Genomic DNA, 17,031 nt, shown 5'->3' on the forward strand with positions numbered 1-17,031 from the left:
CATACTATGGGCCCACTGTTTGTATCAGATACACACTTGAGACCAGCCCACCTGTTGGTATCAGGTACATACTTCATACACTACCTACCAAAGTCAATAGAAAAGTCTACACTTATCTACTACACCACATACTATGGGCCCCCTGTTTGTATCAGATACACACTTGAGACCGGCCCACCTGTATTTAACACAAAGATACATTGATGGGCCCAAGTCGGGTGGCCTGTGTAGAACAGGGATATTTCAACCTCGGCTGTATGTTTTATATGAGGGTAAAGTGACTGCAGTATGTGTGATTGGAAGGGTGCATATACCCACTTTGCTGATGATCATAATGAGTAACAGGAAATAGGAGTGGAACAAACTCACAGTTCGTGCAAGTGGTTGTATCCTATTCCAGGATGAGGAACCTGCCAGTGGAAGTTGAGGCTGATTGTTATCGTGCTGTGGGGTATCTAGAAAAGGATCTTGAGATAGACCAAACATATCCAGAAGAGGGGAAGGTGTAGTTGTTTCCGGTGTTGACAGACTCGAAGAAGAGCCTGAGTACTCTTGATTAAGGAGAGAACTAGAATTAAACAATGAAGAAGACAAAAGACTGTGGTAGTTCTGAGGGGCAGAAGACTTGTATGCAGTTGGCGTGAAGTTCATGATGATGTTGGTGGTATAAAGATAAGGTGCATGTTACAATGAAGTCACAAGTCGAGAAAGGAAACTCTCTAAGTCCATCGTCAGTATGCTACCACCAGCAGTCAAAAGCCTTCTCAACATATCATCTGATCCTGACCTTGATGGCTACAGTGGCTCAAAAAACTGTCCACATGTTTTCACATTTTTCACTATCTATGATATTTTATGAGAATGTACAAACACATCAAGGACATGCTGGTACCATATTGGAGTACTACTTCAGGGCTTCCAATTGAGCCCTATGGCGTGGGAATCAGCCGAGATATGGTGGACATATGAGGCTTACAAAATGATGACTCATGCGGACAGTTTTTTGACTCAAATATTTTACAGTGATAATCAGGTATTCTAGTACATTGTGTGACCTCCCTTGGCTTTAATTACTGCCTCTATCCTTCTAGGCATACTCTTAAAACTATATCTAACTATATAAACCAGAATGTCTTATGTGTCATAGTCATAATCACTATGAAAGCCATCTCCTCTGCTCAAAGGGATACTATCCTCTCTTTGTCCTATGCTGGCCTCTCTGCTCATCAAATTTTCTCTAGAACTGAAGTATGCAAGTCTACTGTGGCCAAGTGTATCAAAGAAAGCCATCTGGACAAGGAAAACTCTTGTGGAGGACGTCCACCTCTGCTAATAAGAGGGCTATCATCCAACATATCACTACAGGAAAGGCTAATGATGCCGTCCAAGCCACCCATTATATCAATTCCACCATCACCACCACTGTCTCTTCACAAACTGTGAGGAATGTTCTCAAGGCAGTTCATCTCAAGGCAGTAACAAAGAAGAAATGCCTCTTCTCTCTATCAAACATAGACAGAGAAGACTACCTTTGGCTTGGCCCATCAAAACTGGACTGTAGAGGACTGGAAGCATGTTATATGGTCAGATGAGACCAAAATCGATAGGATTGGGTCAGATGGGAAGGTATATGTGTGGAAAAAGAAGAGGGATTTTCTAACAGACAGAGAGGTTAGTGAGACTGTCAAATTTGGAGAAGGTTCTCTAATTGTATGGGGCTGTATGGGATGGAATGGTGTGGATATACTTGCTGAAGTTGAGGGGAGGATGGATGCTGAGCAGTATGTGGACATTCTAAATGACCACTTGCTGTCTAGCATAGCTGAATTAGGGATTGATGAAAAAGACATCATTTCCCAACAGGATCATGATCCCCAGCACACATCTAGAAGAGCCAGACAATGGTTTAAAGAACATAATATCAATGTTCTTGACTGACCAGCACAGTCCCCTGATGTCAATGTCATTGAACATCTCTGGGGAACACTCAAGAAGAAGCTTCAAGCCTATGAAACCCCCCCTAAAGTAGTATAGGAGCTATGGGAGAGAGTAGCAGTGGAATGAGCAAGGATTACAGCAGAATATTTCCAGAAATTGATTGAGAGTATGCCTAGAAGGATAGAGGCAGTAATTAAAGCCAAGGGAGGTCACACAATGTACTAGAATACCTGATTATCACTGTAAAATATTTGAGTCAAAAAACTGTCCGCATGAGTCATCATTTTGTAAGCCTCATATGTCCACCATATCTTGGCCGATTCCCACGCCATATGGCTCAATTGGAAGCCCTGAAGTAGTACTCCAATATGGTACCAGCATGTCCTTGATGTGTTTGTACATTCTCACACAATATCATTGACAGTGAAAAATGCGAAAACATGTGGACAGTTTTTTGAGCCACTGTATAATGCTGATACTAGGTAAGCTTCGCTTGCATCATTACAGGTCCACAATGTAACAGTATTGAATATTGATATAGTTTTGATGCAAATGATGCCGACACTCACTCCAGTACCCCAGTCATGACACCATCTGACGATTTCATGTTAGATCCGAAAAATTGGTTCTCATTTGCCCATCAGAGGTCTCTAATAGACTTACCACAAGGTCCATAACCACTACAGCAAGATTGATTTTTTTTTCACATTGTACCTTAATTAAATTAAGCTCAGTGTTGCACCCGTCCCACCTGCACCCATCCCAGCTCATGTTTACGACTCTGGCAGCACAACAGAGCCCGAAAGTGAACCAGACCCACCTGCACCCATCCCACCCCTGCCAGTGCACCAGCTCGTGTCTTTGACTCTGGCAGTACGACTGAAAGCGAAAGTGAAATGGACCCACCTGCACCCATCCCAGCTCGTGTCTATGACTCCGGCAGCATGACCGAAAGCGAAAGTGAACCAGACCCACCTGCACTTGTACCTGCACCTGTCCCAGCTCGCATCTTTGACTCCAGCAGCATGACCGAAAGTGAAAGTGAACCAGACCCACCTGTACCACCTGTCAATGTTGATGTGACAGTATCACACGAACGAACACCCTGTTTGGACCGTCATTGTATGTTTGCAACTCCGAGTCCCCCACCTCCCGGGTCACTGTACTGGAAGTATTTTACGAAGGAGGAGGATATGAAATTTATGATTGTGCTGGGACAGATGAGAGCTTTCATGCTGTGTGACAGAAAAAAACAAGAACTACAGGCACTTCTAGACAAATAGTTGGTTACCCTTTGTACTACTGTTAATCAACCTTCCTCCTCATCATCACTGTCTTCTTCCTCATCCTCATCCTCGTTTGTTACTCCAACACTTGCAATATCTAAGCCTGGCTTCTCAAATTATGAAAAAGCAATCTTCCTCTGCACCAGAAGGCAGTTTTGGGCGGTGTGGAGCCATTGAAACAACTGATTGGATTGATTTTACATTGACCACAGACAATGCATCATTGCCATGATGAGTACATGATCAGAGGGTGTTGTGTGATATGGTGAGCAAATTGCCATCGAGGCTTGTCCTCGTCATCTGATTCAAAGAAATCATGGCGCTGGTTGTTTGGGTTCCGGACAGCCAATTGAGCAAAGTATATCACTTCTGTGAAATGATCAACACCATTAATTTGAACCTTGTCAATATATTGAGTCGAGTCAGTCACATAACACAACAGGTAATGTCATACCTTCACATTGCGAGACACCCTGGTTTTCTCCAAAGGTTTGAGTGTTTCTCACCATGCTAATCAAACAATTTGCCCATTGGGTAACTGCAAATGTGCCCATCGGCGGAACCTCGGTGGTGGTTGACCTAAGTAAACACTGATTACCACTGCTTCAGCACTACCAGGTGGAAGCGTAATTGGGCGTTTGTCGGATTTGCGAAGGAGTACATATGATTCGCCTAGATCACAAGCTCCGCGAGGAAGAGAATCACAAGATTTATTGTAGTGGGAGAGAATGGCCATGAGAGCATTCACTTGACACCTTTGGATTCCCTGTTGAGCTAAGTTTGAAAATGGGTTTGATGGTTGTCGAATTTCCTGCCTGAGATTGCCTATGGTGCATTCCATCGTCCACTGCAAGGAACATATTGGTGAGCCTACACGAGTGCATTCTGATGCAAGGTGGTTAGAAAGGTGAACACATGGGCGAACAAAATGTAGATGATCAACACGACGTTGATAGTAGAGTTCTTCAAACTCTGTTTCCCACTCTGCAAAGCATTCAGAAGCTTCGAGAACCTGGGCCGGAGTGATGCTGTACTGACTCATGAGTTGAAGTCCATGTACAAATTGACAGAAGTTGCAATAATACAGGTCTGGAATCAGGCCGTAAAAAAGTCCAGGCCCATAGCTGAACAACCAAGTAATGTACTCTGCTGCCTTGTAGTATGTGTTGATTTTTTCTTCAGGATTACGAGGGGGTCGGGCAAACAAACCAGGCAAGTGGGGCTGCAATGCAGCAACAACTGCACCATGATTTACCCAAGTTTCACCTGTGAGAACTGACCACGGCCAATTCTCCCAATCATCACTCCGTCCGCATGACATTTCACCATGCCAAATATCCACGAACAGCACTACTGTATTAGCGCCAGCAAAATGCATGATCTTGGAAGAAAAGCACTCTGGTACACCCAAGATGTGATCAGGCTGAAGGCCAAGAAGAAAACTCGGTCCAACAATTCCTGTCTGGAGGCGGTGTTGCTCGTACTGCACTTGGTTTGGTGCTTGCATTAGCAAGTGCAGGCTCTGACAATAATTTGCTGATGTTTCGATTGGAAGATGATAAACGTTGATGTCACCATGATCACAGCCTGCAATGTTGTAATTGTCAGGCTTAAGAAGGACAGGATAGTAGTGAGGGGCACCAGGCTTTTGACACCCCTGGAGCCCACAGTGCATACAACAACCGTAGCGACCCGTATGCCCAATGAGGTTACTCAATGAGAGTAACCCAGGGCCATCAGCAAGACCGAGAATAAGAAAGAGATATGAGATGAAGTTTGTGTCGCGAGAAGCATCCCAAACATTGAGACCTTCTTTTTGAAGTGCAGAAAGATGGTGGAATCCAGGGAATAGAAATGATTCAATGAACTTGGGCTTCTTGGATCCCAGTATGATGCCACCAGGTAGGACATGTTTCTTGTAGCGATGATCGGGAGAAAGCTCTGCAACAATCCAGATGTAGATCCAACAATCTGACTCTTTGTTCTCGTATAGCTGTGCTCCATTGAGGGAAACCATGAGGACCACGCCGTTCTCTACAATACAACCTTGGACAGCATTGAGATATGCACTGCCTGTAAACAGGTCGTCATAAGCATCAACAAGGCCATCATTTCACACAAGTTCTTCGGCAATTTGTTGGGTACATCGTTTGCAGTACTGCATCTGGTGAGTGCTGTCAGGATCACACCAAAGGGCCTGAATTTGTGGTCCAATTGGGATCATGTGGGACACAGCCTGTGGAACTTTCACTTTGCCTTGACTCTTCCGGAGCTTGATCTGATCATAACGGGGTGTTCCACACTCCAGACAAGTCTCACAATCTGCATATGGTCCAATGAATGCAACACATGTGTTAATGCACATATGATCAACAATAGAATCACTCCGCTAAGCTCAGCTAAGATTTTTTTGATTCAATAGAGGCTGGGTATATCAGATTCTGGGAAGCATCGATGAGCTGCAGTTCGTATTTCTTCATAAGCTGCTTCTGAAGAGTGTTCGAGTGCGAGAAACATTGAGAGTGCGAAGTCGACAGCAGGATCATCAACAGTTGCTGGGTAGGAAGGGGGATTACGGAGCCTCTCAAGAGCCTCGCCTTTGAGTCCAACACCATCATCTAAGTGAGCTTCCCGAAGTGCATGAATGAACAGCATATCCTGTTGGAGCTTTGGAATGCGTGCCATATTAGACAGTTCATCTAGGTCCAAGTCCCAGAGTGGGCTATGTCTGTGCTCGCGATCGAGTGGCTGTTGTTGGTCCGGGCATGGGTCTGGTTGGTGTTGCATGGGAGGAAAGTCTGGCTCTGGCGGAGGAAAGTCTGGCTCTGGCAGATGAAAGTCTGGCTCTGGTGGAGGAAAGTCTGGCTCTGGAGGATGGAAGTCTGGCTCCAGGAGATTAAGATCTGGCTCTGGGGGATTAAGATCTGGGAGATCATCACAAAGAGATGGTGCTGGTGAGCCTTGTCGACTAGTAGAATTTGTGTCCTAGTTCAATATACCATTAGACGTCAACATAAGTACAGGTCGATGATACATGTACCTGCTCCATGACATCTTCTGATCGATCTCGTTTGCAGGGTACACTGTTGTCGTTGTCATTGTTGTTAGATTCACTCCGACATTTCAAGTCATTTGGACCAGCTGAAGTGCTGGGTACAGGTGCAACAGATGTGCGGAATGCATCAGAAAACTTCGCCAAATGAATACTCTCCTTCTCGTCATCATCTGCTTCTTGAAGATGACGATACCACATTGATCATGATTGGATTAAGGTCCTTTCGCTGTTACAGTACTTGTGACACACACACCAAAAGTCCGACATCGAAGGCTAAGAGTATGTATTATTGACGGGTGCAGCAACAGTGCGACAAGGAGTACATGCACTGAGATATAGCATAGCAACATGTACGAGTAGCAGCCGGACCGGGCACTGCTTACAATTTTTGTTTGCTAAACATGAAGTCAATGCATGAAATGAGCAAGCAATCTTCAAAAAAATAGCTTACCTTTGCAAAAAGCGAAACAGAAAGCAAGAATAACAACGAGTTTTGTAGCCCGAATGTCGCGTTTGCGAAACACGTCGATCACCGTAGATAAGACAATGTATGCAGGGTACAAAGTAGGTTTGCGTATATTTACGTCTGTTTCGGTAGATTTCCGAATGTCCAATGCTCACTGGGGGTGAAGCACGGAGCCTGAAAACCTGCATGTGCCGATTGTGCCGCTTATATATGTAGAGTGTGGACACCGTGTGAGTCTACATATAAATATGTATCTGCTACATGCAGTACTTTCCACAACATATCCTCAAAGGTACGTAGTACATACACCACTGAAGTGTCTAACCTTGCCTGCTACCACGAGCTTCACGATGAGGAAGAACCCGTGGTTTGTCGTGTTCTACTTACTACAATTGACATCCACATCTGACACTAGGGTTGACTCCAACTCCGATGGAAATTATACGGGTGAGTTCCATACCTGCGACTTCGTTTTCAATCAGGCTGAATCGGCACCATTGCATGCTCATGTTTTCTTGTTGGTTGATGGAACATTGAACCGTCGTGACGTGCTTTGGTGATAGAGTGCGAGCTAGGAAGGACATAATTAAAGGCAATCAGCGATTCTGCAGTAGGGCTCTGCAAGTAACCAAGTTGAAGCGGTGTTGCCCAGGTGGCTTGGACAGCATATGATGTCCCGGGTGTTGTTGAACGAGGCTAAGCAGCCCATCCAAAATACGTGTGGAGCATGATGAGTTAGGACAGACGCAGGAATAAGCTGACTCACAATTGTTCTGTAGGCACATGCATGTCTATATAGGCGCCGCCTGCAACAATGCATGAAGGTGCCTACATAACAGCTTAGAGGAACGACTGTCTTCGTTCATCCAGGGTCTGCCTAGGGGAGACATAATAACAGGAGGCGCCATCTGATCCGATCAGCGCCGGCCCAGACAAGGAACAACGAAATGCCACATCTGATTAGCGCTACCCAGACAACCGCTGCGCGACGACAACTAAGGTGCCGAAGGACCACATCATTGCTCATACTAAAATGCGACTTCAATATCGCCTAAAGCGATACAGTCAGCATCATCATCGTCCGCCGCCTGCAGCAGTGCATGAGGGTGTCTAGACTCTGCATAACAGTATAAAGGAATGTACAACAGTCTTCATTCATCTAGGGTCTGCCTGGGAAATCCAGACTAGCTTTATATAAGTAACAAGGCGCTGCTGCAGGGGCGGAATGCCAATCTGATTAGTGCCAAGTCAGACAGACAGCAGCTCTGTGCGACAAAAAAACTAAACGAGGTCTAGACCATAATAGTTTGATATAAGTACAGGGGTGATTGGAATGATAGGTGCGAAGGGATAAGGATAAGATCGATTATGAACGAATAGGGTGATCTGGGATGCTGGATGTCTGTAACCGGCGCTACAGATACAGGGCACAAATGAAAGATTCTGTGTGATTGACGTCGTGACTGTGGGGATGTTCGACTCACCTCGTTTCGCGCGACAACCTGTGCCGTTAGTAATTCGATGAGTCTTGTAGAGTACAAGTTGAACAGACTGAGGACAACTAGTGGCCATGTCCAGACCGAGATCTCCGTCATTGCCAAGAGTTGAAGCCGCCACACTCCAGAAGAATAACATGCCACCAGAAGCAGTGTTTCTACCGCCAGTGGCAAGCCAACAGTAAGCCGTGTGAAGCCTATGGGCTAGCCCCAGGCTACAGCCAGTGGCAGTGTTCTGGCGATGGCGGAATACCTCAAATAGAAGGTGGTTCCCATCTGTTTGCAGTATCTGGAAATCACCGTTAGATACAGGCTCCTTCCCAGCCTCCGGTTCGAGTGTAGAGGGCGACATCTGAGGGACATAGATACTTGTTTGATATGTCACATGATACAAGAAAAAATTCAAACCCAGCACAACCTTATTCCCCTCACACTCTCACCGGAGGCTGGAACATAACATTTGTAAACAGAGGTCAGCCACAGTGATGGGTGACCGTAGAACTCCAGAACAACCAGTTTACACCTAGCATAGGGTTAAGATTTTTTGAATTGATATATTCATTTTTCTGCCTCGGTTAATATTACACCCGCTCCCATATGGACACTGTGATTGCAGCACTACAAGACTGCAACTTAAGTGCCTCTCAGTTCATCATATCAATTCTACAAAATCAACAATATAATGGACATCATCTTGTCGAAGACCTTCTTGTCCATTGTAATGAAATCTTCGATGCTTTCATTGAACATACTTCTCGTCAAGCTGACATATCGCAATATGCCAACTGAGCTACAAGAGAGCAATACATCAGAGAGATTAAATTAAACTCATCGGAAGAAGGGGGTTGGCACTTCGGACCATCACACACAACTACACAACAGGTAGAGGACTTTAGCGTCAAGGAGATGGACAGAGAAATGCAGTCTTGCGCACCCGCGCTGTGGGATTTACTTGGGCATCTACTCGGGGCTGATGATTCACCTTCATGTGAGGCAAAGGACACTGATGGTGATGTTCTCATGGGAAATATGCTTGGGAACAGTTCTAGGATAGTACACGAGGAAGATGACAGCTATTGGGATGATTTAGATGAGATAGATCTTGAGGGTTTTATCAATGGGCTCACGTCATGCACTACGCCGGATGATAGTAATAAGCAAACCTTGCGGCACGCTGCAATCATTACAATCGTAAGCATCGCCCCTATCTTTACAATGAATCTGAACAAATAAAAATCAGAAACATGTTGTTATACTTAGTATATTGATGCAAAGCATGAACCAGAGGTCGAATGCCTTACAAAGTGTACTTGGTATCTTCTTACAGTTGACACATACCCCTCAGAAAGTCGTTGACACACTCTCACGCATCGGAATCTTGATATCTACTAACTCAATCTGCGCTGCTATTCAATCGCTGTCAGCCGAGTTGCAAAATACTCTCCGAACCATTGGAAAATCCCTGCTCGCATCATATGCTTATGATAACTTTGATGTCGACCTAAAATCTCAAGTTCCTCAGGCCGAGAAGTCAAACGAATCATTAAAGCACCTCACCTCCGGTTTACTATTTCCATTGGAGCATGGAGTCACCACAGATGACTTAAAGTGCTCAGAGGAGTTGTGGAGACGGACAATGCTCAATCCCCATGCACAGCCATCCATGCTACCGCCAAAAAGATCATGGAAGGATCTTTTGCATATCCACCTGGAATCACGGGTCGACTCCACACCCCAACTCTCCCAACATGATCGGTTCAACGCCCACATGTTCTTGTTGGACTTGTGCAAACACAGGCCATTGTACTTTCGTTGTTTTCGATCTGAAGTCCCCGAGGCTGAAGCTGTTGAAGAGATACCATTAATTAAAACACCAATCACAGCTGCACGTGCTATGGATATCAATAACCCAACTGTCAGCGGTAACATTTGTGCAGTCATGGAACTACTGGCGCAGGGTGGCATCTACAATCCTGACGCCAACATCCTTGACAATCCCGACATCTCACAATATGTTATCTTGGTTCACAGTGACCTCGGAACTGGAGAATGGCTGCAGTCAGCACAACTTCGATGATCATTAGAGGTGACTCTGTGGAATCGGTTTCAGCACATTATCTTCATTCCTGGATTGTTCCACCTGAAGATGGCATGCGCTGATGCCATTTGGCGCATCTTCCTGCAGCCATTGGCAGCTTGAGAGGATGCAACAAGTTTAATGCGTGATGTAACACAACTTCGACCTAAGGAGATGGGAACGTACTGCTTGAAGCCAGGATTCCGGCGGATGCACCAACTGATAGGCTATGCTGGCATATGTCAGTGGCTTGATTGTTGGTGAGCTCATGTAGCGAGTATGAATCCAAGTCATGCAAGCCTCAAGGCATTTGCAGCCTCCAAACCAACCCTTGATGAGTTAAAGATCATCGCAAACGAGATAGCGTTGAAATACGTCGCAAATCACAAGATGCTACAGATGCGCCGTAAGCCTTGAGAGCAGCGGGATATGCAACATGAAAACACGCTCCTACTCAACAAATATTTCCTCCTCTATGAGGAGTTATCTTACTCGATGAACCACGGAGATATTGGGCGAGTAGAGACGTCTATTGTAGCATGGATTCCGATCCTTAATGCCACAGGAAAACATAAGTATGCTACACACATGACAAACTTCTTGATCAACACGCACTTTGTTTTTCCTACTGGCCTAAAGTACGCGCATTTTTTGGTGGTGTCATTGATCAAGAGCTGACAGCTTCACAGGCATGCTGTGCATTACCACATCCTCATCAACCCAAATGGAAAGGCGATGAAGTGGCGAGCAGTTGATTGGTGTGTTGAGCTAAACAACCTGTTTATGAAGGTGAAGAATGGTGGGAAGGGGTCCAACCGCACAGTAGAGCGAATCTTCCTCGAATCTCCTCTAGTCCAGGCCTATCGAAACACTCAAGTCATGGTGCAAAAGAATTTCCTGCATGCCCACCTCACAACAAACCATGCTGCCCCAAATATGACGAAAACATTCGAAGGGTTATCTATCAGGATGGCAGTGCAATCCCCACATACTGTGGTACTAGGTAGAAAAACTCATTGCGAGATCCCTGACCTCATTGACAAAGGAAGGGATATGATGGAAAAAGCAGCTCGTGGTGAGAGTACTGATGAATCTAATGAGATGGATGTTAGAGAAGAGGGGGCAGAAATTGAGGATGTATTAATGGAGCTATAGTACGAAAGTTATTATGAGTCTAACGATGAATCTAATGAGATAGATGTTAGAGAAAAGGGGGCGGAAATTGAGGATATATTAATGGAGCTATGGTATGAACATTATTACGAGTCTAAGCTGCACGACTGCCTTGAGTGAGTGTGAGCATGGATGCGAGTGTTGCAGTGTTCTCTTTGTTCTGTCCTGAGTGTGATGGGTGCCTATTGCACACACAATTGTGGGCTACAATAAGTCAGCATGACGGAAGCCGTCAAAAATGAAGACAACATACCATTATGTCCTTCAAGACCACAAGCGCTACACCGGTTCCTTCGTCTTTCAACAGCGGCAGGGACTGGGGCAAGAGATCAAGGTTGGACAGGTCCAGGCCTAGTAAGTGGTGTTGTTGTGAATAGCACAGGATGGGGGAGTGGCATATATTTCTTGATAAGAGTAATAACCTCCTCCCCAAAGTTCTCTACATCTGTCCAACCCGTCTCCTTCTTCAAATCAAGGATGTTCTGGATCTTGTGGTGATGTACACAGTCAACAATGCGATCTAACATAGTGTTTGGCATGACAACAGTAGGGCCGAGGTCGTTGAGGTGGTACCAGCCATATACCTCAACTGTCTTCTGCTCACGCCACTCATCTAGTGCATCTTGGAAGGTGAAATCTTTTGCGGTCTTCTCGTACTTGGTAATGCGGCAGCGCTGAGGCATCATTGTTGGTTTTTCAATGTGAGAAGTATACTGGGTAAAATGATTGGGGTGGTGTATATCGCAGCAGATAGTTGGCTGAGAGAGGCAGCACCTTTCACACCCTGATGCTTGCTTGGTGTTGCAGTCCAAATGGTCAGAATCTGAGATAAGTGAGTATGTATCGTTACATCACGCATCACATTTATCACCAGCAGCATCGTTATCAAAGCTAATGTCAAAGACCTTCCTGCGGCACATCAGTCCAGTACGTTTCTCCGCATTAATCAGATAATCCATTGATGGATCAAGACTCAGCTTTTGTTGCTTTCCATTATATTTCTGTACAAGTTCTCCAGCATCCTTCACCAAGTCCTTTAACCCCTGCAGGCCTGCATCTATGGGGGGTATAACATCCTCATCAGACTCATCAGACTCATCACCGTTGCCATTGCTGATAGTCTGCAGTGCGCGGGAATCGGCCGCCTGAGAATTTGATGGATTCACGGCACAGTGCTTCGATGTTGATGTAGGTAAGTTATCACCCTTTCTCTTCCGCATCACCTCCCGTGCCTTTTTTCTTGTCAGTTTAGCTTGTCATTCATCATCAAAGTGCTCCTTCTCCGTGAACAACAATGCAGTGCCCAGAAGGCTTTGATCCCATACTGCACGCCCAAACCGCTGCCAAAGAGTGGATAGCTTGCATGAAGCTTGCCACTGAATAATAAGCATGATGTCAGGAACATCCATTCCCTGATTGGTAAGTTAATTTGTGAATATGTCTGATGGAACATACTTACCATTCCAAATGAATCTGTTGTGCAGTAGCCCCACGTATCTCCCAATATAAGGTTCGTGAGCTCCGCATCTTTGTACCCTCCTGTCATGTCCGCGTTGAACCACTTAATCTTATCTTGCATATTGGTTGGTAAGTGTTTGTGCAGGTATAGAGTCGCATTTATGGCATCCGGGATGCTGTCAAAAAAGATCAAGAACTTCTGCATGGGGGGATCACCAACCTTCCAGCCTGTCTTCCACAGATTTCAAAGTAACACTGACCGAAAAATTTGCAGCACTAGCAGTTTCTGCATTGATAGCTATGGTGTGGATTCCAGCCTTGGCGAGAGATGTGGCATTTTGTTTACCAAGTAAGTTCAATGGGGTAACGACCAACTGAATGCTATTGACGCGGAACAGTAATGAAATCCAGAAGCCCAGTGTCTTCCCCATCCCAGTCCCTGCAATACACAGTACATCCTGGTTGCCTTGGAGAAGCGCATGCACCACTTTGAGCTACCACAGACACGGGTGAACACCAAATTTTTGCTCTGTCCGGAGATGGATTTCAGATAACAAGGGTGTCTCATGGAGATTAGGAGCTGTCATCTCCCATATGGGAGTGGGTGTAATATTAACCAAGGCAGAAAAATGAATATATCAATTCAAAAAATCGTAACCCTACGCTAGGTGTAAACTGGTTGTTCTGGAGTTCTACGGTCACCCATCACTGTGGCTGACCTCTGTTTACAAATGTTATGTTCCAGCCTCCGGTGAGAGTGTGAGGGGAAAGGTTGTGCTGGGTTTGAATTTTTTCTTGTATCATGTGACATATCAAACAAGTATCTATGTCCCTCGGATGTCGCCCTCTACACTCAAACCGGAGGCTGGGAAGAAGCCTGCGTTAGATCAGTCTTATCGATGTATCGATGTATTAATGTAATTCAATGTGTGATATCACCTCCATGCAACGTCAAGCCATCAAGTTGTATCCCACCCACTCCCAGCTTTGAATATGAGCAATAAAAAGCCCAAAGACTGGTGGTGGGGATATTTTGATACCCACCCAGATTTCGAGAAGAAACTCCCTGTGGCCTATGCAAACGAGAAAGAGAGATGACCAAAAGTGATGTGTGGAGCATGCAAGATTCAAAAAACGATTGACAAGCAGCAGAAGGATCGTGAGGAGCAGCGCTAAGGCCTGCGAAATGATGTACAAACACATGATCAAATCATCACATATTGTAAGTGTCTTAATACTACACTCTGAAGTTCTGTTAGTTATCTTTTTTCAGTGTGGTCACAATTGGAGAGCTTGATCAAGGACTGAAATTGTCCGTGGATGCATGGAAGACCTGATACCATAGTCCCCCATCTCAATTCTTGTGATAATCAACCACCAGAAGTCCATGCACAGGCACACACTGTGTGTGTTGAAAGGGGGTGGATCAAAGCACCGAGATTTGCTCATGAGGTTATTAGTTTGAATTTGCCGCAATTATCGGGCATCAGTCTCGGTCTTGAATCACCTGCATATTTCCAACAATCATCGCAGTTGCCTTCTCCACTTAATGGATTATTTGATGTTCTGGCCATGGATTCAAGTATCCCATCCTCACGATCTCAGTCACCACTATTATTCCCCCCCACCTCATCTCGTACCAGTAGTCCAGCTTTTGGTGAAGGATCCTGGCCAGCCCCATCAAAATGGGTGCAGCAGATATTGCAGCCTTGGAATCACATGATAGATACCCCAACTACTACTACCAGAGGCACTCCTTCATGTCTGCACTGGACACCAGCTTTTCAGGAATGCTTCGAGACTCATATTGCCAACATCACTGCATTGTGTGGGTTCTCCCTCAATTGGATCGAAAATCAAGCAGTTCGTAGTTTCATGAATGAGTTTTTCCCCTTTGCGAATCCGATCTCAAGTTATCAACTCTCCAATCACATTATTCCACGTGAAGTCGAAAGGTACCAGCAAGCTGCCAAAAACCGTTGTTGTGGAAGCGATGCAACACTCCAGACAGATGGATGGACTGGTGTAAACTTTCGCTACCTGCTGGCATTCATGATCACAACAGCGAGTCGACAGGCAAGACTATTTTCAACTGTTTTGAGTTTGCCTATAGTGATTCGAAAAAATCAGGTCCACACGGTTCGAGTAGTTGATGTATCTGCTCAGCGCAAAACTGCCCAACACCTCAAAATTCTCATGATCAGTGTTATCGAAGAGGTTCAGCTCATCTGGAAGGTAAATATTGTTGCCGTTACATCAGATGCATCAGGCGAGTCTCGGGCAGCTCGAAAACGGCTTGTCGAGGAGTTTCCATCATTGGTATCTGCAGATTGTTATGCTCACCAGGTAATTACATCTGGTGTCTCATTTGTCAATCCCAGTTATTAATACTACTCTCACAAAGATCAATCTTATTGTTGGTGACTATTTCAAGTCATTGGGTGGCATGATTTACCTGGGATACTTGAAGAAAGCATCTGACCTTATTTCTTGGCTTCGAAGCAAGACCCTTGTTCTAGCAACACTAAGAGATATCCAAGTTGCCCTCAATTCAACTAACCCATCCCATCCTCACCATGTCCTCACTGTAATCCGTGCAGTTTTGACCCGATGGACTGCTCATTATCTCACCTTCAGACGACTTCTTGATCTTAAATTTGCACTTGACATTCTTGTCAGGCAGGAGAAGAGTCTCAGACGAGATTCAAAAATAATTACAGGTGACACTGCCTCACAAAAAAAAGCAACAGAGATGTTAGCATTGATCGAAGACCCAGTGATGTGGATGACCCTGGCTCAGTAGAAAATAATTTCTTTTTCATTGAGTATCAGCTGAATCAAAATTTTCATAGGATGGTCGGTCACCTGCAGCCCTTATCATTGGTAATCAACATTGCTCAGGCCGCGCACTGTCGTCTCGACGAAGTTTCTACAAGGGAAGGCTTCATCAGTCCAAGAGAATTCAATGATCCAGACTATCATTGATTCTCTCGAAAAGCGCTGGAGTAAATGCGATCAAGATGTATTTCTAGCTTCAGTTGTTTTGAATCCCCTTTACAGGATCAAGCCCTTCGCTCGCCTTCGCAAATTTACCAACACAGGACTCATTACGCTATTTGTCAAGTTATGGGGTCGATTCTTCCCTAATACACCCTCCGACGAGTTTCGAAAGGAGCTCTTGGAGTATCTAGAAGGACATGGGGACTATGGCAAAGAATTTATAAATTGGGTGGACTTGGTTCGAAGTGCGGCTGAGGTTGAGGCATGTTTAATCTGTCTATTACTATTTTTCTCATCACTCACAACACTGCAAATTGTAGCGAAAACATCCTGACCCTCTCAAGATGTACGACAGCATACATTTTCAAGATGTCGAGCCAACACCACTGCAGAAATTTGCTCAGCAAATTTTTTCGATCTGCGCAAACTCAGCCTCTTGTGAACGTCTTTTCAGTCTTTTCGGCACAGTACTCACAAAACTTCATTTGCACCTCGGTCTTAAAGGCCTCACAGACTTGGCAGAATTGCGTTTACATTTGCAAGACAAGTATATACAGATGGGAGACAAAAAGGGCCATCTGCATCGCATAAGGAAAATCATCCCTGACCCACTACCTCCACCAGCCACTGTGACTATAACTCCCCCAGACACTGTTCCTGATGATCTATCATCAGAGTCTGAGCAGCTGGAAACTCAGGACGGAGACACCATTGATGATGACCACTCACTCAGGCACATCGCATCCGTTCTCGCACAGCGCTCGTTAGACGACGAGGACACCATAGATGTGGGGTCTGCATTCAATGATATCCCCCTTCAACAACTTTTCAACTTTGAAGATGAGAGCTGGGTAAAAATCACAGAAGCATTCGGGATGAGATCAATTGATGATGAATTCGAGTTTTACGAGTTAGTCGACATGGATGTGGAAGGTGAAGATGACGAGCAAACATTCGACGACCTGATGAGTAGTACAATCTAGCCCTTTATCTCCAGCCAATGATATTGTGTTCTTCCAGCTTAGTAAGCTTTTTTGCTCCTGGGAAAAGCCCACTGCCGCTGTACCACCAGTGGCTAAGCC

At 45.2% G+C, this 17,031-nt stretch overlaps 8 protein-coding genes across 8 annotated transcripts; 4 read left to right on the plus strand and 4 right to left on the minus strand.

Moving 5' to 3' along the window:
• Nucleotides 1–3,738: 3,738 nt before the first annotated feature.
• EDB91DRAFT_1061568 (uncharacterized protein) lies at nucleotides 3,739–4,602 on the minus strand (the record flags this gene model as incomplete). Its single annotated transcript, XM_041314456.1, has 1 exon — nucleotides 3,739–4,602. The coding sequence occupies one exon, from the start codon at nucleotides 4,600–4,602 to the stop codon at nucleotides 3,739–3,741; it is 864 nt and encodes a 287-aa protein (XP_041171382.1).
• A 1,037-nt stretch (nucleotides 4,603–5,639) lies between these two features.
• On the minus strand, nucleotides 5,640–6,477 carry EDB91DRAFT_1263669 (uncharacterized protein; the record flags this gene model as incomplete). The annotated part of the gene is made up of 2 exons (XM_041324461.1): nucleotides 5,640–6,209; nucleotides 6,265–6,477. The coding sequence occupies 2 exons, from the start codon at nucleotides 6,475–6,477 to the stop codon at nucleotides 5,640–5,642; spliced, it is 783 nt and encodes a 260-aa protein (XP_041171383.1).
• Nucleotides 6,478–8,838: 2,361 nt separating this feature from the next.
• Nucleotides 8,839–9,474, plus strand: EDB91DRAFT_1061580 (uncharacterized protein; the record flags this gene model as incomplete). The annotated part of the gene is made up of 2 exons (XM_041314459.1): nucleotides 8,839–8,998; nucleotides 9,032–9,474. The coding sequence occupies 2 exons, from the start codon at nucleotides 8,839–8,841 to the stop codon at nucleotides 9,472–9,474; spliced, it is 603 nt and encodes a 200-aa protein (XP_041171384.1).
• Nucleotides 9,475–9,508: 34 nt separating this feature from the next.
• Nucleotides 9,509–11,611, plus strand: EDB91DRAFT_1263675 (uncharacterized protein; the record flags this gene model as incomplete). The annotated part of the gene is made up of 6 exons (XM_041324462.1): nucleotides 9,509–10,299; nucleotides 10,456–10,578; nucleotides 10,618–10,693; nucleotides 10,739–10,956; nucleotides 11,008–11,393; nucleotides 11,517–11,611. The coding sequence occupies 6 exons, from the start codon at nucleotides 9,509–9,511 to the stop codon at nucleotides 11,609–11,611; spliced, it is 1,689 nt and encodes a 562-aa protein (XP_041171385.1).
• A 1,136-nt stretch (nucleotides 11,612–12,747) lies between these two features.
• EDB91DRAFT_1229044 (uncharacterized protein) lies at nucleotides 12,748–13,182 on the minus strand (the record flags this gene model as incomplete). Its single annotated transcript, XM_041321034.1, has 2 exons — nucleotides 12,951–13,182; nucleotides 12,748–12,903 (listed from the first exon to the last, which is right to left on the minus strand). The coding sequence occupies exons 1-2, from the start codon at nucleotides 13,152–13,154 to the stop codon at nucleotides 12,748–12,750; spliced, it is 360 nt and encodes a 119-aa protein (XP_041171386.1). The 5' UTR covers nucleotides 13,155–13,182.
• On the minus strand, nucleotides 13,162–13,437 carry EDB91DRAFT_1061602 (uncharacterized protein; the record flags this gene model as incomplete). Its single annotated transcript, XM_041314461.1, has 1 exon — nucleotides 13,162–13,437. A coding segment is annotated over one exon (276 nt), but the record flags the coding sequence as incomplete, so codon positions are not given.
• Nucleotides 13,438–15,350: 1,913 nt separating this feature from the next.
• On the plus strand, nucleotides 15,351–15,752 carry EDB91DRAFT_1061573 (uncharacterized protein; the record flags this gene model as incomplete). Its single annotated transcript, XM_041314457.1, has 1 exon — nucleotides 15,351–15,752. A coding segment is annotated over one exon (402 nt), but the record flags the coding sequence as incomplete, so codon positions are not given.
• Nucleotides 15,753–15,917: 165 nt separating this feature from the next.
• EDB91DRAFT_1016780 (uncharacterized protein) lies at nucleotides 15,918–16,476 on the plus strand (the record flags this gene model as incomplete). Its single annotated transcript, XM_041312496.1, has 2 exons — nucleotides 15,918–16,205; nucleotides 16,270–16,476. Coding segments are annotated over 2 exons (495 nt in total), but the record flags the coding sequence as incomplete, so codon positions are not given.
• Nucleotides 16,477–17,031: the final 555 nt, after the last annotated feature.

This window comes from Suillus paluster, assembly GCF_016628075.1.
Source record: "Suillus paluster strain FC165 chromosome Unknown EDB91scaffold_104, whole genome shotgun sequence".
NCBI classification, from domain to species: domain Eukaryota; kingdom Fungi; phylum Basidiomycota; class Agaricomycetes; order Boletales; family Suillaceae; genus Suillus; species Suillus paluster.